General features: G+C 46.1%; 2 protein-coding genes across 2 annotated transcripts in view; one reads left to right on the top strand and one right to left on the bottom strand.

Moving 5' to 3' along the window:
- The window catches only part of ASIC2 (acid sensing ion channel subunit 2), a 1209005-nt gene that overhangs the window by 67841 nt on the left and 1113388 nt on the right, over window positions 1-27776 (top strand). The window lies entirely within an intron of this gene.
- LOC122449211 (60S ribosomal protein L7-like) lies at window positions 20230-21053 on the bottom strand. Its single transcript, XM_043480738.1, has one exon. It carries the CDS (start codon window positions 21030-21032, stop codon window positions 20286-20288), a length of 747 nt encoding a protein of 248 aa, XP_043336673.1. The 5' UTR covers window positions 21033-21053; the 3' UTR covers window positions 20230-20285.

The following is a 27776-nucleotide window of genomic DNA, read 5'->3' as shown; positions in this document are numbered from 1 at the left end:
ATGTGTATTGCTAAGTGACCCGAGGAAAGTATGCCCTCCTTTTCTAACCAGACTGGAAGCTTTCTGAGGGCAAAGACGTCCTTATAGTGTCTCAAAGACTGCTTGGCATAGCCTAAAGTCTCAATATGTGTTTATGGATTGCCTAGTAACAAAGCAGCATAAAATATTGACCTCATCTTCTTCCACATTGGTTTCTCTAAAATTCTTCTTCTGGATCCTAAGAGGGGTTTACAATTCCCATTTCAACTGGTCTCATCCTGTGTGAGCTGCCAAGAGAAGTTGAATGTAGAGAGCTTGCATGAGGTCTGTGGTTATTCCTCTGCATCTTGACAACCACTGCCCCAACCAAGGCCACCCTGATCTCTCATCCGGGCAGCTGTAACAGTCCTGCTCCTTTTTGTAATATGTTCTTTTTTTTTTTTTAAAGGAGTATAGTTGTTTTTTTTTTGGACTTACCTGGTGACTTAGTAATAATCTGCCTGCAAGGCAGGAGATGTGGGTTCAATACCTGAGCTCTTTAACTTGTCTGAACCTTGGTAAAATGGCATTCATCCCAGTACCCACCTTCTAAGACAGTTTGGAGAATGTGATGAGTTGAAATGTGTAGGCACTAATTAATATCTAAGAAAAGCTCATTCACTATAGCTGTCATTCTTAACACCGTCACTATTATTACTACTGTTGTTGAAAGGAGACCCTGGTGATGTGTAGCTGTATCCTGTGGACTTCTGACCTTTCTTTATTCCCCACATCACCTACCCTGTCCCCATACAAAATGGGACATGTGCAGTGAGAAATCAGTGTTCAAACATGAGCCCTGATAAGCAGGGTAACATCTCATGAGCCAGGGTCCAGGTAGGTCCCACTGACAAGGAGAAAACTCTCAGCAGCAGTTTCAGGGTCATCTCTCCTGAACTAGCTGGGGATACTATGAGAGGTTCATTTATACCTTATTGTGTGGCTTCCCCAGTGGCACAGCAGTGAAGAATCTACCTGCGATGCAAGAGACAACGAGTTCGATCCCTGGGTTGGAAAAATCCCCTGGAGAAGGAAATGGTGACCCACTCCAGTTTTATTGCCTGGGAAATCCCATGGACAGAGGAGCCTAGTGGGCTACAGTCCATGGAGTCACAAAAGAGTGGGACAGGACTTAGTGACTAAGCAACAGCAGCAACAAATAGTTGCTTTACTGTGTTGTACAACGAAGTGAGTTAGTCACATGTATACATGTACTCCCTCCCTCTTGGCCCTCTCTCCCACCTGCCCTCCATCCCACCCATCTAGGTCACCACTGAACACCCAGCTGAGCTACCTACTCTATGCAGCAGTCCTGTTCTTTTGAAATCCAGTCTTTCCACTGGTCTCTGGGGGATCTTTCCAAAACATGAATTTGCTGGCACCATTTTCATGAAGATTTAGCCAAGCATCTTTCTTGTGTGTTTTTCTAGGGAGGCTGCACGTGCCTACTATTATGCCCAGGCACAATAATTGCTGGATAAATATTTGGGGAAAAGTTAGATGGATGGAGCTGAATGAAGTTTAGGCATGGAGTAAAAACATCTCAGGTTCAAACCCTGGATCTTCCGTGCATTATTTTTTTTGACCTTAAGGTACCTGATTTTTCTGAGCTTCAATTTTCTCATCTATAAAATAAGGAATGTAAATGTAGGTTGGTTCCAGGGTGGACTGAAACAGTGCAGGCAAAGAACCTAATACCATTCGCAGCACATAGTAGATGTTTATGAAGAATTCTTCCTCACCTCCCAACTGATGCTTTTCCTCTCACGAACCCATCCCCATCTCTAACTGCTTCCCCTGCACAACTTCACTTCTTTTCTAATTCCGTGTCTTGTTTGCCCTCCTTCTCCCTAACTCTTCCTTTGATGGGGTTCCCACTGTTCTCATTTTTTCATGATTAAAATACAGCATCGTGGAAAGCTAATTAATATTGCAGAGATGAAGGATGTGGTGTTGCCAGTCTCAGCTCTCTGCTGAGAGCAAACCACTTACAATGAAACCCGCCAGCTTGGCTATTTAGAAGAAAAAGGATTTATTTATCAACAAGAGGGAATACAACCCTTTTATAATGCAGCCACCAGCCCGTCTTTGATGGCGCTGCCAGCTTCAAACCCCAGGTGCCTGCAAAGAGGCCAAGAGGAGAGTGGATTCATGCTGCAAAGACTGACAGCATGGAATCGCTTGGTCCAAACTGATCTTGTCCACCGTGCCCCTGGGGCTCCAGAGCTCTGGCCACCTGGCCACACCTTAACCCTCGTCTCCTGATGGCCTCCCCCATGGCACCTACGGTTTGGTACTGCCAATGGAAAGAGCTGTGGAGCAGGAGCCAGGGGTTAACAGGACTGGAAGAGCCAAGAGATCATTCTGCATTATGATCCCATTTTACATATGAGGAAACTGACGACCCAGAGTAGGACATGAGTTAAGAGTTATTCGAGGCTACATAGGCCACACCCACCCAGGACCTCGAACAATTGAATGTGCTTTCCTCCAGGAAATTTCTCGGTTGTTATCACTGCATGTGGTTGCTTAATCCCTCAGAGTCATTATTACATTGAACGGTAAACAGTTGCCTATCCCAGGATAACCTAGTATTAGTCACTGAGTTGTATCTGACTCTTTGCGACCCGGTGGACTGTAGCCTGCCAAGCTCCTCTATCCATGGGGTTCTCCAGGCAAGAATACTGGAGTAGGTTGCCATTCCCTTCTCCAGGGGATCTTCCCGACCCAGGGATTGAACCTGTGTCTTCTGCATTGTACAAAGACCTTTCCCAGCATGAGTGTCTCAAAGCAGAAACCCTGTGGTTTTTCATTCTCTGCATTTGTAGAGCCTAGAACAGTACTCCATACATGGTGGAAAATTAATATTCATTAAATTAATTAACTCATACATAGAATTGATGGCATTGTGGTTTCCTCTCCTATGTCTTATGATAAAATGGATTCAGTGGAGGCAATTCCCAGTCAGATGGACTCATGGACTTTGGGAATAATTTGCAAGGTTGAACTAAAGCACGTTACCTTTAGCAATCACTTTATGACCCCGAGTCATGCTGAAACCACACTGGCCGCCTTGAGTTTGAATTGCAGCATCCTCACTGACTCTGTCGCCTTCTGCCTCGGTTACTTCATTTGTGGTGTCATCATCATCGTTAGCCTGATGGGGATGTTGCGAGGATCACCTTGGATCCTATGCCCAGTGCGGTGTAGTGCAGTGGTTAGAGGTGCGTCCATGGTGTGCAGCCTGTCACAGCTGTGACCAGTCTCACCGGGCTTTGTGGGGCTTATGGCAGGTCATCTACCCAGTGCTTCCTGTCTGAAGATGGAAGACAGAGATAAGAGCTCCCAAGGGCAAAGTCAAGGTGGCAAGTCCCAAACCAGTTCCAGGAAACAAGGAAGTGGTCAGATAACAGGAGTCTAATCACAGAGCCCAAGCAGAGTGGCTTGGGTGTAGGGCACGGGGAAAACCAATTGAAAAAGTGATGGTCAGGGTGAATGACAACATCTCATTTGTGTGTGGAGTCAGGCTAGGAAATGTTCACAGCAGCAATTTGTAAGAAAGAGACTATGAGGAAAACCTCTGTCTATTAACAGGACTAAGCAAATGCATTGTGAGGTCCTCAAATAATAAGAGTTTCAGCAGAGAAAAGTGATCAACTAGAGCTGCACATGTCAACATGGATGAATCATGCAAACACAACACTGAATGAACAGCAAGCTGAGAAAAGTACACTTGTTTTATATACTTGTCAGGCTTCGCTGGTTGCTCAGATGGTAAAGCGTCTGCCTGCAATGCGGGGGACCCAGGTCCGATTCCTGGGTCGGGAAGATCCCCTGGAGAAGGAAATGGCAACCCACTCCAATACTCTTGCCTGGAAAATTCCATGCACGGAGGAGCCTGGTAGGCTACAGTCCATGGGGTTGCAGAGTCAGATATGATTGAGTGACTTCACTTCACTTGATGATACCATTTATATAAAGTTTGAAAACATGCATACCAATTCTGTGTATTGTTCAGGGATAAATAAACATGTAGTAAAAGTATAAAGTCATTCGTGGGAATGATGAAGTCTAAATTCCAGATTCAGATGATTCCTGGAGGAGGGGAGGGGTGTGGTCATGAAGAGGCATGTGGTCAGGGGGTGGGGGCTTCAGCTGCATCAGCAATGCCTTATTTTCTAATCTGGGTGGTAGGTGCATGGCTGCTTACCACATTATTATTTTTGCTTTTTTTAAATGTGTCTCAAATATTGCATAATATTTTTTTTTTTTTTTTCAAAAAGCTGAGTGAGTGAGACAAATGACATGGTTTAGGAAAGGAGGGTCTACAGTCTACCCTTACTGCCTCTAGTCAGCTAGGCATCAGACTTGGGGATCTTCTCAAAGCCTTGCTCAGAGATGTAAAACAGGATGGCTCTTAAAGGTCAGCCGCTGGCTTGGTCAGCTCCTGCTCTGCTCTTCCCTGGTGCAAAGCAATGACTTTGGAAAAGAAAAATATGGTTGGGACTCATGCCTGCCTGAGTGCATGCGTGCTAAGTTGTTCAGTCGTGTCCGACTCTTTTCGACCCTATGGACTGTACCCTGCCAGGCTCCTCTGTCCATGGGATTCTCCAGGCAAGAATATGGGAGTGGGTTGCCATTTCCTCCTCCAGGAGAATCCTCCTAACCTAGGGATCAAACCTGCATCTCTTGTGTCTCCTGCGTTGGCAGGCAGGTTCTTACCTGGGAAACCCTATGCTCTCCTGGGTACTGTTAGGCTACTCTGAAGTCCCCCAACTTTCTCCCTCTGGGGAAAATCTGTCTTGTGGCCAAATAAGCCGGATAGGGGAGAGTCTGGGTGGTCAAGGCAGCCACCTATTTGGGGAGCCTCTGCTGTCTCAGGCTGAGAGTCCGAGGTGCAGTCAGAATGGGGAGTGAGCACGGGGACAGCAGGACGTCGCTGAGGCTCTGCAGGATGTTGGCAGAGTTTGGAGGTATCTTAGCCCACCAACAGTACTCCTTTCTGCTCCTGTTTGAGTCACTCTCTAAAGAAACAAAATGTAGACTCCGCCCAAGCTTGAGCTGAATTGAGATGTGAATGAAGGTTTTCCTAATGGAGGGAAGGTGAGCCCTTTTTAATATTTATACACACCTGGTTGTCACCTTGATCTTTAGAAAGCCCTTGGAATTGGTTGGGGGAGCTACTGATAATGCAATGCCTTATTGCTCACTGTTTGGCATGTTCGTACATGTCATAGTGTACCCTCCATGAGGGCAGGCATGACGTCTACCCTCATAGCATTGCATACCAGAACCAAGGACGGTGCCTTGCAGAGAGCTGGCCCTTCAGGGGTTGAATACATGAATGGGTGTCTGCATACTATGTGTATGGGCTGTGGGGAGAAGAAGCAGCATATCCCCTATGCTTCTGCCTTCAGAACCTTCTTTCTTTGGAGGAGGCAAGTCCTGGAGTAGAGGAGGAGTGCAGGTTGGGGCCCAGCTTAACCACTCTGCCCTCCTGAGTATTTCCTTGTCTGCATGCACACTGGCATGGTTGTCAGAAGGCCTGATTCTGAGTGCTGTGTGCTTCATGTTATACACTATAGCCTCTCACCCATCAAAACACCAGGTCTGTGGCTGACTTCTTGAATGACCTTGGAAAAGTCACTCCCCTTGGAAATAGGACAGACACTGTGCTTCTCAGCTTGCTTTCCTCCTAGGGGGCATTTGGAAATGTATAGGGACATGTTTGATTGTCACTGGATGTTAAGACTCTTTGACAGGCAAGAAAGCCCCACATAAGGAGGAATGGTTCCCCCTAAAGTACCAGCAGTGTCTTTAGTGAAAAACATTGTTAGGCTCAGTGGAGACCCTTCCAGCTAGGAGCTGGTCTGTCAAGCATAGCCCTGTGCTGTGACATAGCTCTGGTTGGAGGCCTGATGTGTGAGGTTAGTGAGCTTAATAACATTGTGCTGGGGGAGCTAGGACAGGTGGGAATGGGCAGACCTGGGAGCTGCTAGGTGTCAAGGGTGGAATGGCTTGGTGCAGCCTATGACTCCTGGGCTCTCCAGAGCCAAGCATTAGAGGGTGATCTGGATGGATCACCCTGGAGTTGTGAGGTAAAGGCAGGTAGAGGCCACAGGGCAGCTGAGCAAGGGGAGGGCAGGTCTCAAAAGCTGTAAGATCACAGTGCAGCCGGCAGGATGAAACAAGCCATTGAAAAGAGCGGTTTGCTGTGATCTGCTCCGTGGCAAATGGGGGCTAGGGGCCTGGGGCTGAACAGGGAGTCGAGGGAGGCATATTTTAAGGTCTAGAATCAATACTGCATCTGTCCCTTTTAAATTCAGTTCCTTCTTCCAATAAATCAAGTTGAGCTTGAGTGTAGGTGCTTGTCAGGGTCTGCAAAGAGCCTTTGGCTCGTCAATTTCCATCGCAAAGGCAGGCAGTTTGAGGGAATCAGATAATTACTGAGCCCTTTTTAGCATCTACACACACCTGGCTGTCACCCTGATCTTTAGAGAGCCCTTGGAATTGAGTGGAGGAGCTACTTGTAAAGCAGTGCATTATTGCCCTGTGTTTGGCATGTCCGTACATGTCATAGGGGGCCCTCCATGAGGGCATGCACAGTGTCTGCCCCTTCACTGTATTCCAGCACCAAGGACAGTGCCTTGTGGAGAGCTGGCCTTTCATTGGTTAAATGGATGAATGGGTCCATTTGGGCCACGGGAAGTGAATGGATGTCTGCATCCATTTGGGCTATGGGAAGAAGAAGCATATCCACTTATACTTCTGTCTTCAAACATTCTTTCTGTTGGAGGAGATAAGGCATGGAATAGAGGAAGGAGTATAGGTTTGGGGTCAAGCTGTCTGTATGGTACACCTGGATCAACTAGTTTACCAGCTCTGTGACCTGGCTGATTATGTAAGTTTTCTAAGCCTCATCCGGTAGCAGAAATGATGCTAGGAAAGGATTTAGTGAGCTAATGCATGTAGTACTTAGCACATGGTACATAGCAAGTGTTCAGTAAATGGAAATTATTGAGGACACAGCCAATATGTTGCCAGGGTGTATACCTGCATGAAGCAGGTGACTTCCCTGGATCAGGGACTCTCTGGCATTTGTTCAGACACTGGTCTGTGACAGCATTTTCCTCAGTCCACAGCAAAAGGAACAGAATGTGGACCATGCATGTCACTTAAAGGACCATCCTTTTATGTGAGATTTTCTTCTTTATTGGTCTTCCCTAGTGGCTCAGATGGTAAAGAATCTGCCTGTAGTGCAGGAGACTGAAGTTCAATCCCTGGGCAAGGAAGATCCCCTGGAGAAGGGGATGGCTACCCACTCCAGTATTCTTGCCTGGAGAATCCCATGGACAGAGAAACTTGGGCTATAGTCCATGGGGTCGCAAAGAGTTGGACATGGCTGAGCGACTAACACTTTCTTCCTTATTGCTTTTAATTTTGATGTAAAAATATCTTTGTTTCATGATGTGATGATGAACTTAGAAGGGAAGCTTTAAAACTATATCCTCATGTGGCAAAATAAAAGTTTGTGACCAATGCTGTTCCTCCATTAAAAAAAAAATTCTGAATGTGAAATCCCCATGCCCTGAGACCCCCAGTATAACTGATTCTGATGTTGTTCTCATCTGAGGGCGGTGGAATAGATGGTAAGTGTAGGGGGTTTGGGGAGTAGAGGGGGCAAAGGCCTCTCTTGGTCTGGTCCTTGAGAAGGCTCCCTAAGGCAATGGGAAGAACTTGAACATGGCCTTCAATATGGCAGGATTTGTGTTGGCAGGTAAGTGACATTCTAGGTACTGAGTACTCTTTGAGCAAAGGCCCAGGAATAGACATGAGCCAGGGTATAGGGGTTGAAATGGAGAGTGTGGGTCATGGAGAAGCAAACATGGGCCAGAAAGCCACTAGGGTTTCTTAAGCAGGGGCATGCCATTCTGAAAGTGGGGTTAAATATGGAAGGTAAGTAATTTATTGAGGTCCTCTGATTATTTCTCATACTCACTGCTACCCTGGCATAAATGCATAAGCATTTATGTGCATGCTAGGTCACTTCAGTCATGTCTGATTCTTCGTGACCCTATGGACTATAGCCCACAAGGCTCCTCTGTCCATGGGATTCTTCAGGCAAGAATACTGGAGTAGGTTGCCATTTCATTCTCCAGGGGATCTTCCCGACCCAGGGATCAAGCCTGCATCTCTTACATCTCCTGCATTGGCAGGCAGGTTCTTTACTGTGAGCACCACCTGGCAAGCTGCCCTGGACCTATTCCCAAATGATGTAGAGGAATAAGGAAGCTGATAGAAATAAAACAGTGCATCATGGGTCATATAATGGTTGGTTACAGAACCAAGAATGCATTCCAGAATGTTCAGATTCAAGAACCTTTGAGAACTAGGAATTAAATTTAGATGGAAAGAGATACAACAAATCCTGATGAGTGAACTGTTAGGACTTGAGAGATGCAAGTAGGAACTCCAGTGGGAATTAAATGATACAGTCCCTCCCTTTGGAAAGGACTTTGATACAGTATCATTCTCATCACTGGTCAGGGGTCCATCTGAGGTGGCAAGATAGTGTCTTGGGCATGAACAATGCCCAGCATGGTGCCTGAGTAAACCCATATTACCCAATAGATCCCATCTTCCTCCTGTGAGAGCTGAGGGTTGGTTTTCCACCTTTATTCTGTGTCAGTAAATATCTCCCACCCCTGGGTTCTAAGGTAGTAACACTGGGGTGCTTCAAGGAAAACTAGATGTTTAGCAATCACTTGAAGGGGCTCTAGTGCAGTTGATTGCGGGACCACATTTAAAGATGATTTGCTCGAGAAGGGGGTGCATCTCTCCCTGAGTTCTGTGCCATTGTTCAGGTAGATGACACCAGGGTCAGGGGAACTAGGCAAAGTCTTCCCTAGGTACAGAATATTTGGGGCTCTTTTCAGGAGGGACAGGTGCTTCATTTGGGGATGGGAGGGCCTCCAATGAACAAGGACTACAGATAATGTGGTCCTTCCGGTTGATCCTGAAAACAGCCCTATAAAAGCTGTCAGCCAGACCTGCCTCATCCCTGCTATCACCAAAAGAGAGCAGCTGTGGGGCTAAATGAGCCCTTGCCAAGCCACAGAGGACCTGCTTTGCTGCTGACACATCCGATGATCCTGGACTGGGCTCTTCCCATCACTGTAATTCTGTCCCTCTATCGGAAAAGGAAAGGATTGGAGGAAATGAACCCTAAGGTACCCAGGCTCCCTAGATGCCTTTGTTAATGCACCACTTTCACAGAGGAAGAGATTAATGATAACATGGCCAAGATCATCCAGTTGGAAAGGGAGAGAAGCTGCCCATTTGTGGCCCTGGAGGGGGCTTGTCAGCGTGAGATTCGTCCTCCTTTCTCATCCTTTGGGGCTGTTGGGGAGGGTGTTTTGGGAGTGTTTTGGGTTTAGAGCCAGGAAAGCTGGGCTGCTGTGGCGTACGGCTAGAGAACCACGGTGCACATGGCCACCGTGGTGTAACTCTGAGGACGCAGTTGACATTGCAGCCTGTGAATGGCACCCCTGGGGTTGTGTGATCAACACTGAGAGCCTGATGGTAGTGCCTTTGGGTGCAGTATTCTTGCCTGGAGAATTCCATGAGGAGCCTGGCAGACCAGAGTTGGACATGACTGAGCAACTAACACATACACACACACACACTTTTCCCTACCTTGCCCTATATGTAAGAAGTCGGAGATATCCTTGGGGATTCAGGTGGAAGGGAAGATGCTTTCAGTTCTGTAGGGAGTCAGAGATCAGGATTTTTCTGAGAAGTGCAGCTTATCCCACCCCTCTTCCAAATGGATGGCCTGTTTTCTGCCACCCAGGCCTGGATGTGACCTGATGAGCAGAAGAGCAGGCATGGAAAAACCCATATGTCAATCCATGCCCAGCCTGCCTTGCACAATCCTAGGAGCATCTTTCTAAATTCTGTGCCTAAGGTGACTCATTGACCTCACCCTAGTTCCAGCCTTGCAACACTGAGCCCACCTGTGAAAGCACCTATTAGGGCATCAGCTCTGTAATAGATATTGGGGTACAAAAATCAATAAAATAAGGCCTTCCTCACCTGAACAGACAGTTGGAGAGACCAACAGGAAACACAATGATTTTAGTTAGCCAAGAGATTGTTTCAGTGGGGTGAGAGGAGGCCCCCTGGGGCAACAGGGGAGGCATCTGGTCTACCTGGGGAGACTGGTAAGCCTTCCCAAAGAGATAGTCTTGGAGTTGAGACTTAAAAGGTTAGGGGAGGAGAAGTTTGAAGAGGGAGAGGGAGGTAGGAAGTGGCGTTCCATGCAGAAGGGACTACATGGATGCAGACACAGAGGCTAGAGAGAATGAGTGTTTAAAAATCCACTCATTGCTCAGTAGGAGCGAGATGAAAATTACATGGGCTGGGTGCTAGGGGTTGGGGGGAGGGGAGGGAATGGGAAGTGACCAGAGAGCCAAAGCATGACAGAGCCTGTATTCCATGCAAAGTGGTAAGAATTTCTGTCCTGAAAACCGTGGGGACCTGCTGAAGAATTTTGAGCAGGAAAGTGACATGATCAGAATTGCACTGTTAGAAATAGCACTCTGGCAGAAATGTGGGGAGTGGACTGAAGGCTTGGGAGCGTGAGGACTGAGTGAGCGGCTAGGAGGGGGTTGCAAGGGTTCAGGTGTGCGTGCTGAGGGCCCAGGATGAAAGGAGTCCTGCCTCGCTGCTCTCACTCCTCCCCCTGGCCCCTGGGAGGAAAAATGGCTTCGTGCCCTCCCTGGGTCTGGGCGGCAGCCAGGGCAACTGCATTGATTGGGTGAGAGTGAGCATCTCCGGGAGCACAGGGGTGGCAACCAGAGGGGCTGTAACCCAGGACCCTCTGGCAGAAGCAGGGTCTCCCTGGGCTGAGAACAGATCCCTCCTTCTGAGCCGGGTCTGGAGCGAAGGAGGACTGCTTGGTCCACAGAAGGAGGAGCCCCGAGACTGCACTGGGAACTTCTTCCCAGCACTGAGCCCCTCTACTCACAGGTGAGAGGTACCAGACGGAAGGGGTGTGTGGAGACGGCTCCCTTTCCCCCTGGTTCCAGAGCCCCTTCTCCACATTTCTGTGGCAATCCCGTTGCTTTGCTTTCTTCACCCTTGCTTCCCAGCACCTCCAGGGGGGCTAGAGAAGGAGCTAATTACCTTGCTATAAATACCAGCCAGAAGGAGCTCTGAGGGCCCCAGACCTGGCTTCTCTTTTTCAGTGCCTTGCTGGTGGGTTGGGCAGTCCTGGATGGGGTTAGTCTACAAAGTAATCCACCGTATATTTCTAGGATGTGCCCACCTTCCCCTAATGAATGGAAACAGGCAGAGTGGGAAGAAGTTAGCAACCGCATCACAGACGTCCACAAAGTACCAGGCACAGTGCTAGGCTCCAGGAATTTAGGGGTGTATCAGAGCCTGGCTTTCAAGGAACCCCCTGTCTAGAGAGAAAGATAGGCCTGCAACAAATATCAGTGGTTCTGATGGGATGATGGCATGGGGGTGTCACCCAGGGAGCAGGGAGGAGCCATAGGTCTGCCTGCAGTAGAAATGGAGAGCTTTACAGAGAAGGTGGCCCATGTAGCTGAACCCTGAAAGATGGAGAGGGCCAGGAAGGCATTCCAGACAGAAGATGTGGGGCAGCAGAGGCAGGGTGGGAGTGTGTCCTGAGGGAGCAGAGCTGGCCCTCTGTACCACTGACCCAAGACTTCCTGGAGGAAGGAAGGATTTGGGCTCCAAAATGCAGCTAGGATCTGGCTCTGTGAGTCCTTGAGTCCGGCCTCCTTGGGTCGCCGTTGGGAACCACAGAAGGCTTTTGGGCAGCCAGGTGGCCTGATCAGATGTGTGCTTAGGGAAGATCACTCCAGAGAGAGACTGAGATGCCCTCCCCGCTGGTCACTTAGCTTCATTATCTCAAAAAGGCAGCCTTCAGGGGCTGGAGCTCATAGGAGGTGATGGCAATGGGCAAGGAATTACAATGAAGACGCAATTAACATCTCACAAACAGAAGCGAAATGCAAACACCTCACTGGAAGAGTGGAATTATGCAGGAAAAAAAAAAAAAAATCCTTCCCCTAATAGCTCTCCGACTTTCATCAGTTCTGACAGTGAAGGCTGCATCTCTGTGTGTTCCATGGCAACCGTTTCCAGGAAGAGCGATGCCAAGAGGAGCGCAGGTTCTGAAGACTTTCAATCAGTCCGAAAGCTTAGCCAGACAAAACATCGCATCGCAGGCTTCGCAGCCTCCGTGGGCGCCGAAAGGGAAGGGTATGACGTGGGCAAACATTCCTCTTGGCTCTGGGGGTGACTTGAGCACAAGGAACATGAACGAGCACAGGCTGCCTCCCTCCGGGGCTGGGTCACAGGAGAGCTGCCCGGGGCCCGAGGTCCCCCGACTGCAGACTCGGGTCTTGTGGCTCCAGGCGAGGGTCGAGGCAGAGAAAGCAAAGTGTCATCCAGTGGATTCCCTGGCTTCCTCCCTGTCCCCTGAGAAGTACTCAGCTCTTTCTAAGTTGTGCATGTGCTGAATAGCACTGATAGAGGGAGAGAGCCAGGCTCTGGAGCCTGGTGGCTCGGATCTGAATTCTAGCCTTTCTCTTACTAGCTGAGCCATCTCCATCAGCTTACTTGGCGACTGGGGTTCAGCCCCTTAACTATCCCCACATAGTCAGGAGGGCCAACGACACAGCCTGTGGACAATGCCAGGCTCTAGAATTGCTCATAGTGGGTGCTGACTGAGTGAACCTCATCCTGTTCATGTTTAGGGTTCAGTGAGGTGCTGTGGATGACGAAAGTGGCTCAGACTCTACATTCTGGCTGGGCTTCCTGTAATAGTTGCCACCTGCTCTCTCCTCCTCCGCCCTCCCCCCTTCTCAGGCAACCCTCGTATGCCCTCTCCAGTCCTCTTCTCCCACTCTGTAGTATTTCAAGGATGGTGATGGCGTGGGATAAAAGCAAATGGGTTTGCGCTTGGCCTCTGGGACTTGGATGGATGAGCTGGTTTGGTGCCTTTGGCTCTGTCTCGGCTCCTGACAAAGTGCATGGATGGGGTGGGGGCGATGGAAGCAAAGGCATGGGAAGGCAACTTATAAATACTCAGTGCCCTTCAAGCTCCTGCTTTCACTGCAAGAATCCATATTGAGGGCCTCCGTGTTCTGAAGCTCTGGTCCTTGGGATGCGTCAATGAACACAACAGACAGAGACCTCTGCTTTCAGGAAGTTTCCCTATCCTGAGAGAGACTGGTCATATGCAAAATACACCATGAAAGGTGGATACAAAGTTAGAAAGTGATAAGTGCTTAGGAAAAAAAAAAAAAACCCCAGGCAGGGCAGGGAGAAGGGTTGGAAGTATCAGTGTGCGGGGTGGATTGGTATTTTCAAAGTAGTGGGGGCACATTAGATCTCATTGAGAAGATGGCATTTGAGCAAAGACTTGGAGGTAAGGGTGTCTGGAGGAAGAGAACTAGGGAACAGCCACAGCAAAGGCTCAGAGGAAGACGTATGACTGGCATATTCGGGAATAACAAGACGGACTGTGTGGCTGAGTGGAGAGAAATGGATGTCCCATGGTAATAGGGACTAGAATGGGTGGGCTAGAGTTGACTTAGCTTTACGGTGTCCTGAGTACTGCCAGGAGTTGGGAGGGTCTAATGGTGATCAACCCTACATTTTCTCTGACTCCCTACTCTAATCAGCCAGAACAACTAGATTTTAAAAATTAGTCTATGTATTGAAGCTCAGTGTAATATTTTATTTAAATAAAGCCTTTGGCAACCTGAAAAGGACTTGAAAAATTGAGTCTTGCAATAATGGGAGAAATGGAACCTCAGAAAGGACAAGTGATTTACCCAAGGCCACACAGCAAATTCAGTAGAAGAAATAGAAGTCAGACCCAGGGCATCTGGAGAAGGCACTTTGCTGTTATCTGTATCGGAGCCATGGGGTGTCTTGGGAGCTGGCTGAAGCCTGAGACACACATAGTCCACACCGGATCCTGACAACTGGTTCCCCATAGATTCCTTCACTTCAGCTCACTTGAGTCTGCATGACTTTTCTCAGGCTGTTGCCTTCTCCTCTTACAAACACACGTGGCCCTCCTCAGTTCAGTATCTACCTCCTCTATGAAGCCACCTCCTGCTTAGCTGAGCCCTCAGCGCATCTTTCTGTGAAATTTTTACAGCAATTTGAGCCATAGCATCTCTGAAACAAGTCCTGCTGTCTTTTTAAGCCAGTGTTTCCTGCTCTGTAAGTGCTGAGGCAAGTTGCCTGCTCATAGGGTTTAGGCTAGGATGGAGGTTCATAATATATGTAATACCTCAGGATATGATCTGGCACAAAAGAGCTGGCCAAGGAATGTTTATTAAGTAAGTAAATCACACCAGCCTATGGAGAAGTACTTTTCCATGGACCTACTGGCTCTGTCCACAAAGGGAAGGCGTCTGAGCCCAGAGGTCAATAGTATGGGCTTTGAAATAAAAAAGATCCAGGTTCAAATCAAATTGCCTAAGATACTAGAACCTCAGTGTCTGTATCTACTAAATGGCAATAATACCTGCATTGGGGGATTATTATTGTTGTTCTTCAGTTACTAAGGCATTCAACTCTTTGCAATGCTATGGGTGGCAGCAAGCCAGGCTTCCCTGTCCTTCACTATCACAAACTCATGTCCGTTGAATCGATGATGCCATCCAACCATCTCGTTCTCTGTCTCCCCCTTCTCCTCCTGCCCTCAATCTTTCCCAGCACCAGGGTCTTTTCCAGTGAGTCAGCTCTTCACATCAGGTGGCCAAAGTATTGGAACTTCTTCAGCATCCATCCTTCCAATGGATATTCAGGGTTGATTTCCTTTAGGATGGACTGGTTTGATCTCCCTGCAGTCCAAGGGCCTCTCATGAGTCTTCTCCAGCACCATAGTTCAAAAGAATCCATTCTTTGGTGCTCAGCCTTCTTTATGGGATTATTATGGAGATGAAATTGTATAAATGCTCAGTAGTACTTGTTTAGCCCCTTGGGCCAGATGAAGCCCTACTGGGATTAGAGGAGTCCCAGGCAGTGGTTCTCACACTTGAGTGTTTCCCCATCAGGGACTTGTTAAAATATGGATAGCTGGTTCCCATCCCTCAGAGCTTCTGATTCAGTAGATCTGGGGTGGGACCAGAGATTGCACTTTTAACACATCCCCCGGTGAGGTGATGCTGCTTGTCCTGGGGTCACTCTTGAGAGCCAGTGTCTTCCACCAAGATGAGAGCCGTGGAAAGAGAAGGGACTGAAGATCAGGTATAGGCTCGATGTGCAGCCAGTCCAGATGGGGAGATGTAAACCCCAAAGGAGGCCTACTCTCCAGGCCAGGGAGTCAGCTGACTTCCCACACCTGGGTGACCAGCTGCCCTCACTGGAACTCCATGGCCTGCACAAAGATTCACAGTCCAATGAAGAAGCAGCCTACATAGAACTCCTTCCCCTCCTTCTATCTCATTCTTATTTCTTCCAAGTGGATAACTTCTGGCCTCTGGATATACCAAAATAGAGTGAGTTATAAGATGCTAATGGAGATGAGCAAGAAACTAGAAAACCAGATAGAGATGAAGCTAAAATCAGTGTTTCTAGATTTGGAATCCCCACCCTTGCTCCTCCCTACCCCCCACCCCCCTGTAATTTCTCAAAGATAGCAGTCACCCTGGGAGCATTCTAGGTCCCCAAGATGTTAAAATAGTCCCATGAAAATGAATAGGTTCTCTATTAGCTACACAATAAAATCTATGGATTTCGACCTACATTCAGATCTTGTATGACTTCCATCCTCCTATACTAGCCAACCATTAAATATCTAACTTTTCCTAGTCCCTATACTTCCTTCTTAAGTTTTTGCTCTCGCCTTCCTTCCAGCTGAACTGTCCTCCTTCCAATAAGCTCCTAACATCTGTCTCTATTTTCAGTGTTCTAAATCAGGGGATAGCAAATTGCCAAATATAGCCCACTGCCTGTTTTTGTCGGTAAAGTTTTATTGGAACATGGACACACCCATTCACTTCTGCATCCTCTATGGCTGCTTTTGTGCTGCTATGACAGAGCTGAGTAGTTGTAACAGAGACCATCTGGTCTGCAAAAGCTAAAATATTGGCTGTCTGGCTCTTCATGAGATAAGTTTTCTGACCCCTGTTCCAAGGGCAATGTCATTTTCTCAATGAAACCTTAATGGATCCCACCAAGTAACATTTATCTCACTTTCCCCCCAAACCTCCTAGTTCTTCCCTCTATGATTATATTACTTGTCATAATGGTTTTCCGTGTACATATATATATATATATATTTTTTTTTTTTTCCACTGAATCTCTTTGCGAGGGCATACAAAGTTACATTGAAAGACATTCCTTGAAGTCATTTGCAAAGTTCCAAAAGTAGGAAGCAACCTACAATGTTCAAGAGTAGAAAAAAGGCCAAATAAACTATGGTATAGCCTATGAGGTATTGCTATATAGCAAATAAAATCAGTTTCTCAAGAATATCTAATGTTTGGGGAAAAATTGTCCATCACATAAAAATTTTTTAGAAAAGGTTCTAACAGTAATACAAGCCTACTTTGTAAGTTAATAAATAAATATACAAATTATTAAGACTTGAAGGAAATCTGTAAAAATCTTATTCTTCTCTGGGTAGAGGTTTATGGTTGACTTTCATTTTGTTATTATCTTGGTTTACATATTGTTCATAATAAGGATATATTACTTTTAAAACTGGGGGAAATCACTTCTTGGCCTTTTGGCTAAGATCAAGTGTAAAACTGGGGGAAAAGTCCAACTTATTAACACACTAGCCCCTGACTCTCTTCTGGCTTCACCACATTCTAACGCTGTGGCCTTGAAAATTCACCTAGCCTCAGTTTCTTATCTCTACACTATGGGGAAGTACAGCTTTCTCTGGAAAAGACCCTGATGCTGGGAGAAATCGAGGGCAAGAGGACAGGGGGGTGACAGAGGATGAGATAGTTGGATGGTATCACTGACTCAGTGGACGTGAGTCTGAGCAAACCCCAGGAGATAGTGAAGGACAGGGAAGCCTGGCCTGCTGCAGCCCATGGGGTTACAGGGAGCTGGACACAACTTAGCGACTGAACAATCACGACAACGCTTTTTTTTTGCAAGGTTTGTTGAATTTTTGAAACAGTCTAGCAATCTCCAACATGCCCTTCTCACCAGGATGCTGCAGCATCTGGGCCATGGTGGTGAGATGGGGGGAGTCTGGGAGTTTCCACGGGACCCGAGTTGGCACCTTGAGATCGAGGCGGAGCTGTGATGGAGCAGAATAGTGCTGAGGCTGCCTTCAAGTCCAGGGACAGCACATGCTTTCGCAGCCCAGCATGAGGATGGCTGCCATGAAAGGGGCCTGGTCCCCGAAGCCCCCAGCTTCATTGGTCCGATGCCACCGAGCCTTTGCGGTTCATTTTAACTCTGAACTTGCCATTCCGGCCGGGGTGGTTTGGGGCCTGCCCATCCGCGTTTCCCACCCTCTGCTGTTTTTTTACTGCCTCTCGTCAGTCTGTTTGCCATTTGCTTTTTTCCTTCCAAGTCACACCTTCATACTTCCACTGAAGTCTATTACTTTTTTTTTTTTTTTCACCAGAATCTTTCTGTTCCTTCCTGACTTGCTGAAAAATGTCTTTACTTGAGCCTACGAGTAACATTTTTTCTGCATTCCTTTCTCCGATCTCTTTCTCCTCCTCTTCTGTTGTCAGCATCCTTATTATTATCCCCTCACCCAATTATCAAGATAACTGAGGGAAGGCAAGAGTAGATGATGGAGATCAGCAAAGAGGTTGGTCAGTTGGACTCAGGTGGTGGCAGTGGAGATGGAGAACAGTGGCTAGGTTGTGCTAGAAGGAGACAGACTCCACTGAAGTTACATATGGTGGAGATGAGGGCCAGAAAGGGGCTATGATACACCCCAAGTGACCAAGGGACAGCTCAGGGAGTCTAGTTCTGTGTTCTTGCAATTTCTGGGTATATCCCAGTACCTGGATATGTCACTCATCTGCCATGGCCCTTCCTTCCCCCCTCCCCAGGGATGTGGACATGTTCTCCACATTCTGTGTGCTCCCCAGGGATGTGGAGATGTTGACCTACTTCACCCTATGCCCCCGCCAGGGTGGTGTCTTTAACAAGGGCCTCCACATACCCAAGAAGCCAAGAGGGTACCCTTTGACTTCTGGACTTTGGAGAAACCTGTCACACCTGCCTTTGGCTTGAGAACTTGGCATTTCAGGGAATTCATTGAGGACTGGGCCATAAAGTTAGAGGGGTATGTTTTGGATTGGGGGCAACGGGGACAACTGTCATTAATTAGGTCAGTTGCTTATCAGCTCTGTAAGAGTGGAATAGCAGACTCTGCCTCTGTGGTGCTGTCCCCAAGCTTAGTGGGACATCAGAGCCCTTAGCCCATGAGAATACCTGACGAGCAAGGTGGGCCTCACGGATTAAGCAATGAACTAGTGCAGGAGGAGATTAGCATTTGCTGAGCATGAACCATCGTGGTTTGTGAACTGCTTGTGAGTCCTTGGTGTGTTGAGTCTCATGGCCTTGTGTATCCTGCATGGTGTGATGGTGAATGGCAATCCTTCCTGGGAGCAGGTATCCAGCCCTGATGTCTCCATGCCATGCAGGACTCTGGAGGCCTGTGGAGCTCTCTTCTAGCTCTTGGCTTTCTTGGTAGAGAGATGTGAAAGCCCCACCTTAATGTGGCTACAGAAAGGTTACGCCCCAGCTCTGATTTCCTTTTTTTCTAAGATTTTTTTTTAATGCAGATCATTTTAAAAGTCTTTATTGAATTTGTTATCATGTTGCTTCTCTCCTTGGACTATGTGAATTAACCTTCTCTGGCTGCTAGAAAGTACCATGAGGATATGCAACTGTGGCTTAAGAGGGAGGGATAATCACATACCTGAGTGGGTGGAGCTTTGAAAGGTCTCCACCAGAGCTACCTTGAATCTTCCCTGCAACCTGATCATCTCTTTGGGGATGCTCCCAGCTCCGTCTTGCTCAAGTACCCATCAAGCCTGTGAACTGGGGAATTTATGCCAAGCAAAGGTGGAAATTGCTTTGCAAACTTTCCTGGGCTTAAGCTTATTATTCCCAGATTGTCCAAGGTTTACAGGTGTCATCTATCAGATCCCGTTTTCTACAGCTCAGTCAGTACACCTACTGTGGGGGCAAATCCCATTGCCATTGAAAAAATTAGGAGATTGAGTCCCAGGGAGATTCAATAATTTTATTTGAGGTTAAATAGATGATTGATAGTTGTACTGGTATTCAGGCCTAAACTTAATTTCAAAGCCCCTGATTTTTCTTTTTTAGAATATAATTTTATTTATTTATTTATTTATTTTTAGCTATTCTGGGTCTTCACTGATGAGCTCTGGCTTTCTCTAGTCGGGGTGAGTGGGGGGCTACTCTTTGTTGCCATGCACAGGCTTCTCATTGCAGTGGCTTCTCTTGTTGCAGAGCATGGGCTTCTGTAGATGTGGCGTATGGGCTTGGTTAACCCTGAGGCATGTGAGAGCTTCCTGGATCAGGGATTGAACCTGTGTCCCCTGAATTGGCAGGCAGGCTCTTAACTACTGGACCACCTGGGAAATCCTAATTTTCCTACCTTTGAAGCTGTCCAGGGTCTTCATATCTTTCTGCAAAATGGTTACCCAGCCGCTTCTTGAAGACTTGCTATACTGGAAAACTCACTACCTCCCCAGATGGCCTGTACAGGTCAACGTCTTGCTTATGCTGATTAACAAGTGGCTGGTCTAGCTCTCACCATCTATCACCACTAACAAGTGGTGATCTTTGTCCTTCCTTTCCTCCCTTCTCTCCCTCTCACTTGACTTTGGATAGTTCTGTCTTGCCCTGGAGGGAGGGGCCCCTTGACTTCATTCAGGAAGGGCCCAGGTTGAAGATGCTGCTGGTCCTCAAGAAAATGACCTCGGCTGGGAGCTCTTTTCTCCTTCCCTGAGTTAACCAGTCCGTGATATGCCCCCTGGTAATTTTTTTTTTCTAGTTTCAAGGTTTATTTTCGAGGTACTATATTCAAGAAAGTGTAGATTTGCCATAGTAGAAATATAGGTGAGAGAAACAATAAAATGTCCATAGATATGTTCACACAATGATGGGCAGTTGATTTGTTTTGTTTTTTTTTTTCAATTTGTTTCAATTGTTTATTAACGGACCAGATTACAAAAATAATCCTGGTAGATACCTTAGTTCATCCTTCTAATAAGCCTGTTGATCTGGTCTTCCCTGTTGCCAGCATCTCCACCTTCTACAAAATGGGTGGTCTTTTTCTTCATTCCACCTCGTGGAGAAGACAATTTAAAGGGCCACAGGAAGTTGTTTGCTTCTTTGAAAAGTTTTCCAACAGTATAGATCTCATGAATCAGATCCTCCATGCAGATGATTCCGTATTTCCCAAGAGATCGAGCAATCAATGCGTTGTCTGTCAGGGCAATTCGCTTTTTGTTGATTTTGCCATAACCACGCTTGTAGATCAATTCATTTACAGACTTCAGATTTGGGTACCCCCATGCAATGTATGGCTCCACAATTCTCAGCATGTTAATTGATGCCTTGTTGAGCTTCACAAAGGTGCCATTGAAGATCTGCCGGAGGCGAAGGAGCTGCAGCACCTTTCGAACCTTTGGGCTCACACCGTTGATACCTCTGATCCTGATGACAAATGCCAATTTGGGTTCCGTGGGTACATAGAAGTTGCCAGCTTTCCGTGCCATCCTAGCCATTCGAATTTCGGTTCTGTACATCTGCCTGTATTCCTTGTGGTAATGCTTAGCTTTTTCATAAATAAGCTTCCTCCTTGCCTTTCGAAGCATCTTTTGGGCAAACTTCTTTCTCAGGCGCTTGATCTTAAGCTCTGCGAAATTCTTTCGCTTTTTCTTAAGGGTTTCTGGCACAGCAGGAACCTTCTTTTTCTTCTCTTCTGCACCCTCCATGGTTCCAGCCGGGAAAGAGGCAGTTGATTTGTTTTATTGGAGTAAAATTGCCTTACAATGTGGTGTTAGCGCCTACCATACAATGAAGTGAATCAGCTCTCTGCACACATATATGCATCCCCTCTCTCTTGGACCTCCCTCCCACCTCCTCCCTGCCACCATCCCCCCCAAGGTCATCACAGAACACGAGCTGAGCTCCCTGTGCTATACACCCCCTTCCTACTAGCTGTCTATTTAACACAGGATGGTGTATTTGTGTTAGCCGTTATCTCCCAGTTCATCTCACCTTCCCCTTCTCCCCCTGTGTCCACATGTTCATTCTTTATGTTTGTGTCTCTATTGCTGCCCTGCCCTGGCAGTTGATTTTTGACAAATTTGCAACAAAAATGCCTTGGAGAAAAACCATAGTGTTTTCAATTAATGATACTGGATGAAGTGGGTTTCCTTATTCTCTTTAACAAGAATTCCAATCCATAATTTGCACCATAAATATACAACTCAAACTATATAATTTTATAAAAAAAAGTATGTAGGAGGAAGCTTTTATGTCCCTGGGGTAGCAGTGATTTTTTAAATAAAACACCAAAAGCATAATCCATAAAAGAATAAATTGATGCAATGGATTTATTATAACTTAAAACTCCACATGTTAACACATAGGTGATTTAAAAAAACAGTGTCAGTTTTGTCTCAGTAACATCTTCTTTTTGAACAAAGGCAGTCTCATGTGTTTCAAAAGACATTTTTCATTATATTTCTTCCTGTTGGATATTCTGGAATTATAGTAAATGGTGTTTTCAAATACAATTTTCTAAGATTTATCATTAGAAAATAGACACATAGTTCATAATTGACATTGTTTACAGCAACCTTGCCAGACTGACTTACTCTTTGTTAAAAATTTTATTGAGGTGTATTTGATTTACAATGTTGTGTTGGTTTCTTATATACAGCATGGTCACTTAGTTATACATACATATATATATTATTTTTATATTCTTTTCCATTGTGATCTGTCATAGAATATTAAACACAGTTTCCTATGCTATACGTTAGGACCTTCTTGTTTATCCATTCTCTATATAAGAGTTTACCTCTGCTAATCTCAAACTCCCATTTCTTCCCTTCCCCCCAACCTTGACAACCACAAATCTGTTCTCTATATCTTATTTTTTTAAGAGCCTAGATTTTTAGCATTTGCCTATTTCTATGGTATAAATTAAGAAGAGGTGGCAAGAATACACAGAAGAACTGTACAAAAAATATCTTCACAACCAAGATAATCACAATGGTATGATCACTCACCTAGAGCCAGACATCCTGGAATGTGAAGTCAAGTGGGCCTTAGAAAGCATGACTACAAACAAAGCTAGTGGAGGTGATGGAATTCCAGTTGAGCTATTTCAAATCCTGAAAGATGATCCTGTGAAAGTGCTGCACTCAATATGCCAGCAAATTTGGAAAACTCAGCAGTGGCCACAGGACTGGAAAAGGTCAGTTTCCATTCCAATCCCTAAGAAAGGCACTGCCAAAGAATGCTCAGCTTACCACACAATTGCACTCATCTCACACGCTAGTAAAGTAATGCTCAAAATTCTCCAAGCCAGGCTTCAGCAATACGTGAACCGAGAACTTCCAGATGTTCAAGCTGGTTTTAGAAAAGGCAGAGGAATCAGAGATCAAATTGCCAATATCCGCTGGATCATCAAAAAAGCAATAGAGTTCCAGAAAAACATCTATTTCTGCTTTATTGACTACGCCAAAGCCTTCAACTGTGTGGATCACAATAAACTGTGGAAAATTCTGAAAGAGATGGGAATACCAGAACACCTGACCTGCCTCTTGAGAAACCTGTATGCAGGTCAGGAAGCAACAGTTAGAACTGGACATGGAACAACAGACTGGTTCCAAATAGGAAAAGGAGTACGTCAAGGCTGTATATTGTCACCGTGCTTATTTAACTGATATGCAGAGTACATCATGAGAAACGCTGGGCTGGAAGAAGCACAAGCTGGAATCAAGATTGCTGGGAGAAATATCAATAACCTCAGATATGCAGATGACACTACCCTTATGGCAGAAAAGTGAAGAAGAACTAAAAAGCCTCTTGATGAAAGTGAAAGAGGAGAGTGAAAAAGTTGGCTTAAAGCTTAACATTCAGAAAACTAAGATCATGGTGTCTTGTCCCATCACCTCATGGGAAATAGATGGGGAGACAGTGGAAACAGTGTCAGACTTTATTTTTTGGGGGTTCCAAAATCACTCTAGATGGTGATTGCAGCCATGAAATTAAAAGATGCTTACTCCTTGGAAGGAAAGTTATGACCAACCTAGGTAGCATATTAAAAAGCAGAGACATTACTTTGCCAACAAAGGTCCATCTGGTCAAGGCTCTGGTTTTTCCAGTGGTCATGTATGGATGTGAGAGTTGGACTCTGAAGAAAGCTGAGTGCCAAAAACTTGATACTTTTGAACTATGGTGTTGGAGAAGACTCTTGAGAGTCCCTTGGACTGCATGGAGATCAAACCAGTCCGTCCTAAAGGGGATAAGTCCTGGGTGTTCATTGGAAGGACTGATGCCGAAGCTGAAACTCCAATACTTTGGCCACCTCATGCAAAGGGTTGACTCATTGGAAAAGACCCTGATGCTGGGAGGGATTGGGGGCAGGAGGAGAAGGGGACGACAGAGGATGAGAGGGCTGGATGGCGTCACTGACTTGATGGGCATGAGTTTGAGTAAACTTCGGGAGTTGGTGATGGACAGGGAGGCCTGGCATGCTGTGATTCATGGGGTCGCAAAGAGCTGGACCTGACTAAGCGACTGAACTGAACTGAACTGATGGTATAAATATTCCCAGCATAGCCTATATCAAGCTACCAAGGTAACATCACTGAAAGCAGAGTTGGGAAGCATACGTGTGTGCTCAATCTGTAAACTGTGTCCGATTCCTTGTGACCCCATGGACTGTAGCCTTCCAGGCTCCTCTGTCCTTGGGGTTTCCCAGGCAAGAATCCTGGCATGGGTTGCCCTTTCCTTCTCCAGGGGATCTTCCCAACCCAAGGATCGAACCCACATCTCCTGCATTGGCAGGCAGATTCTTTATCACTGCACCACCAGGGAAGCCCACTACTGGATGGTAAAAGCAAGCAATCTATGCAGAAATTGTCAAAGAAATTCAGCTCTAATAGAGAAGTATGTAAGATAGGAAATCAAATGTCTTCAGATTAACCCACCACCTGGACTAATAACTGACCATTTTTCTTGAAGATAATTTCATCTCTTTCTCTCTAGATCTTCCTAGATCATATTACATATTAATTATGCATATTTTGGTAAAATGTGACCATATTAATCATATTACTTTTTAATCTGGATTTTCATTTGACAGCATATCACGAACATTTCCACATTAGTCATTTAGAGATTACCTCATCCTTCATCATGGTAGCATATTATTCTACTATGTGGATGTCCCCTAATTTATTTAATCAGTTTGATTTTTAACAACAGTTAGGTTATTTCCATTTTTTTTCAAAATCATAAACAGTGCTTTGAATATGTATTCAATAATCTCCTTTGGATATTTTTTTAGAACTCAATTATTGGGTCAAAGTGTATCTATACTTTCGATTGTCACACAACATGCTCTCCAAAATAGCTTTGCAATTTCCATTCTCACTGCTAATGTTCCACACTCCCATTAGGACTGGGTATTAGTGATCTAAGTCATTTACTGATCTGATGGGTAAAAAGAATACTATTTTTTAAAGTTACTTTTCTTTAAATTTCAAGGAGGATGAAATCTTTTCACATGTCTATTGACTATTTGTTTTTCTTTTCTCATTTTTTTTCTATCTGAAGCCCATATTTGTGTATATTCAGGCCCGTGTACCACTAGTTATCACTAGAAAGAGGTTCAGAGAGCAAGTGGTATCTACTCTGATGTTTATTTTACTCAAGAAACCATTTTTAGTTTTCTACTGTGTACTAGGTTTGGGGTTGTTAAATACAAAGAAATATAATGCAAAGTTCCTGTTCTTGAAGGTACTGAAAATCACCAGTGGGAGACTGATGTGCACACATAAGCCCAGGAAATAGAGGATGTGGCCCAGCAGTTGCCGTGGCCTGAGGATGGCAGGGGCCAGTCTTCGAGTTCTAAATTGAAATTCTGGTGCTGTCACTTCAGTTCTCTCGGGATTGGGGTTAGACATATAGGCTGTCTGAGAGCTGGGACTTGATAGTAAATAATCCTGTCTATAACCCAGGAGATGAAGACAATGTCATTGTCTTCTGGGTGGTCTTGCTAACTTTCTTTGATTTCAAGTTCCCCGGAAACTTTGCTAACCAGTGACCTGCATCTCTACCTCCACCCCAAGGCTGCCCCCTTTGGCCATTCCACAGACCCCCCCAGAACTCTGAAGAGTGCTGCGGAAACACTGAACACAATGACCAGTCTGGTCCCAGCCAGTCCTGTGTTTCTGTGATTTTCTGCGACTCAACGATTCCTTTCAGTAGGTGCTGTAGATGATCCCAACATAATCGTGGGGACACTGCCTGCCCTCCAGGTGCTCATGGGCTGAAGAGCCTTTGTAAAATGCCTTGGCAGCCTGCACGGAAGGATGTCAACTGCTGGGCAAAGTTGGCTCTCTGCTCAGCGGTGGCCCTTCCACACCTATCTTCGTCATGGCTCCCAGGCCAGGCTGCACATTAGAATCACCCGGGGAGCTTTTAAAAAGCTATGGAGATGAGGCCCTACCCCCAGGAGGTTCTGATTCAATAGGCCTGGCATGAGGCCCAGGCAGCAGTGCTTTGTAAGAACTCCCTGGGTGGTTCTTATGTGCAGCCGGGGCTGGGAACTACTTGCCCGCACAGATCACTGGGGGGATTTTCGTTAAGATGGATGACTTCATTAGCTGGTGGTTCAGGACTGTTGCCTGTGTTGGTCACAACATTATCTCCACGGTTTGTCATCTCCTTAAGTCCTCTGAGGGCAGGGACTGTGACTTCACCCTTAAGATGTTCATCTGTTTCAGCCAGCCTGGACTCACGGTCCTTCTGTGGTTAAGATCCAGGTCTCAGATTTCCTGGGCTCAGCTGGTTCTGTAATCTGGCACCTACGGGACTGTGGGGGAAATACTTAACCTGTGTGTGCCTCAGTGTCCTCACCTAAAGTAGCAGAAAATATTCTCTCAAGGGTATCGGTGGATTATATAAGTTTCTTGTATGCAAAGAACTCACAAGAGCGGCTGATGGTAGGAAGCAGTCAGCAAACATTATTCTCATGACTTGGGAAAAGGAACTGTATTAGGGAAGAGCAAATCTGATTATATCCCAGGACTTTCTTTAACTTTTGTATTCTTTTGCTTTTGCTACAAGTTAATCACTAAAGGGATATTCCTGATAAGCTTGAATTAGACATAATGGCCCATCTCTGGGAACTCTTGCTCCCACCTGTGAATGGCTATAGGAAGAAATGAACATGTCTCCTCTGGAGTCTGACTGAAACCAAGAAATGTTTGGTTTTAACACCACCACCACCCCCCTTCATTCCTGAGGCCCTGGATCCAGTATCCCATGCATAGTGGGTGCCCCTGGGAATGGACCACAGAGACAAGAGGACAAGTCAGAAGATCTGGATTCGAGGGCTATTCCTTCTGACTGTTTCTTCATCTTTAAGATGGTTGTAATCTCCTGTTGGTAAACTTGACCAGGTAATTGTGACCAGCCAGGGAGGAGACATGTGCAACAACACACTATCAGTCTTAAGAGGTTATGCTGCTCAGAGTGTTTAGGTCTCTGAAAAAGGCTCTGGGATGAATCTCACATAGGCAGCCTCAAGAAACTCAGGCTCACTCGATTCCATGTACAGAATGGATTTAAATATATGAGAAGTGTAGAGAGAGATGTAAATATAGTTTAGAAAGATACTATTTTCAGGTGAGGGAAGCTGAGAAGACTTCATAGACAAGAAGAGAGTTGAATTAGGGTTTGAAAAAAAATAGTATTTGGCCACGCCTAGGTGGGTAGAGGTGTGCACACAGATGTGTGTCTATGTGTAAATGTCCACAGGACTGCGGGCATTTATAGAAGGACTTCTCGTGGCTGCTGGGGAAGTGGTGACAGTGGAAGTCAAGCTCCCTTGGAGTGTGGAGAAGTGGGAAGAAAACTGGCTTTGGAATCAGGCAGACTTTGGTCCTATTATAGACATTTTCAAAATACTCTGCCCTGTACATTCTGAGGTTTCTGGTCCCAGCCATGGACACACACACTGTCTCTCTCTCTCTCTCTCTCTCACACTTGCAGTCTCATCATCCATTTAATTTCTTGTCAATTCTCATCAAACAGCTCCTGAATTTTTACCTTCCTCTCCCTTCCATTGCTATTGCCAAGCACTGACCCTGACCTTACCTTGCAGCCAGACTCCATCACCGCCTTGGTTTCAAGGCTTGTCCTCTTTATCTTTGCTGCCTCACTTCCAGTTGCCTCCTGCCTGCAGTTTTCTTTCTGTTGTACGATTCCTCTCTTGCAGCCACTGCATGGCCACAAGAATCTTTCTAAAAACCACATATCTGATCACATCCGTCTCCTGCTAAAATACCAACAATGACTTGCCTTGCAGCCACAATAGCATCAAGTCCAGTCACTAAATAGGCGCTGCCCACCTCTACTGCTTCACTTCTGTCATCTTAGTCATCCTCTCAGTGGGACTCAGTGGCAGCCAGCTTCACTCCATCACGTGGCTA

This window comes from Cervus canadensis, chromosome 1, assembly GCF_019320065.1.
Source record: "Cervus canadensis isolate Bull #8, Minnesota chromosome 1, ASM1932006v1, whole genome shotgun sequence".
In the NCBI taxonomy this organism is placed as follows: domain Eukaryota; kingdom Metazoa; phylum Chordata; class Mammalia; order Artiodactyla; family Cervidae; genus Cervus; species Cervus canadensis.
Note: the sequence above shows the minus strand (reverse complement) of the source record. Positions and strands in the feature narration are given on the sequence as shown.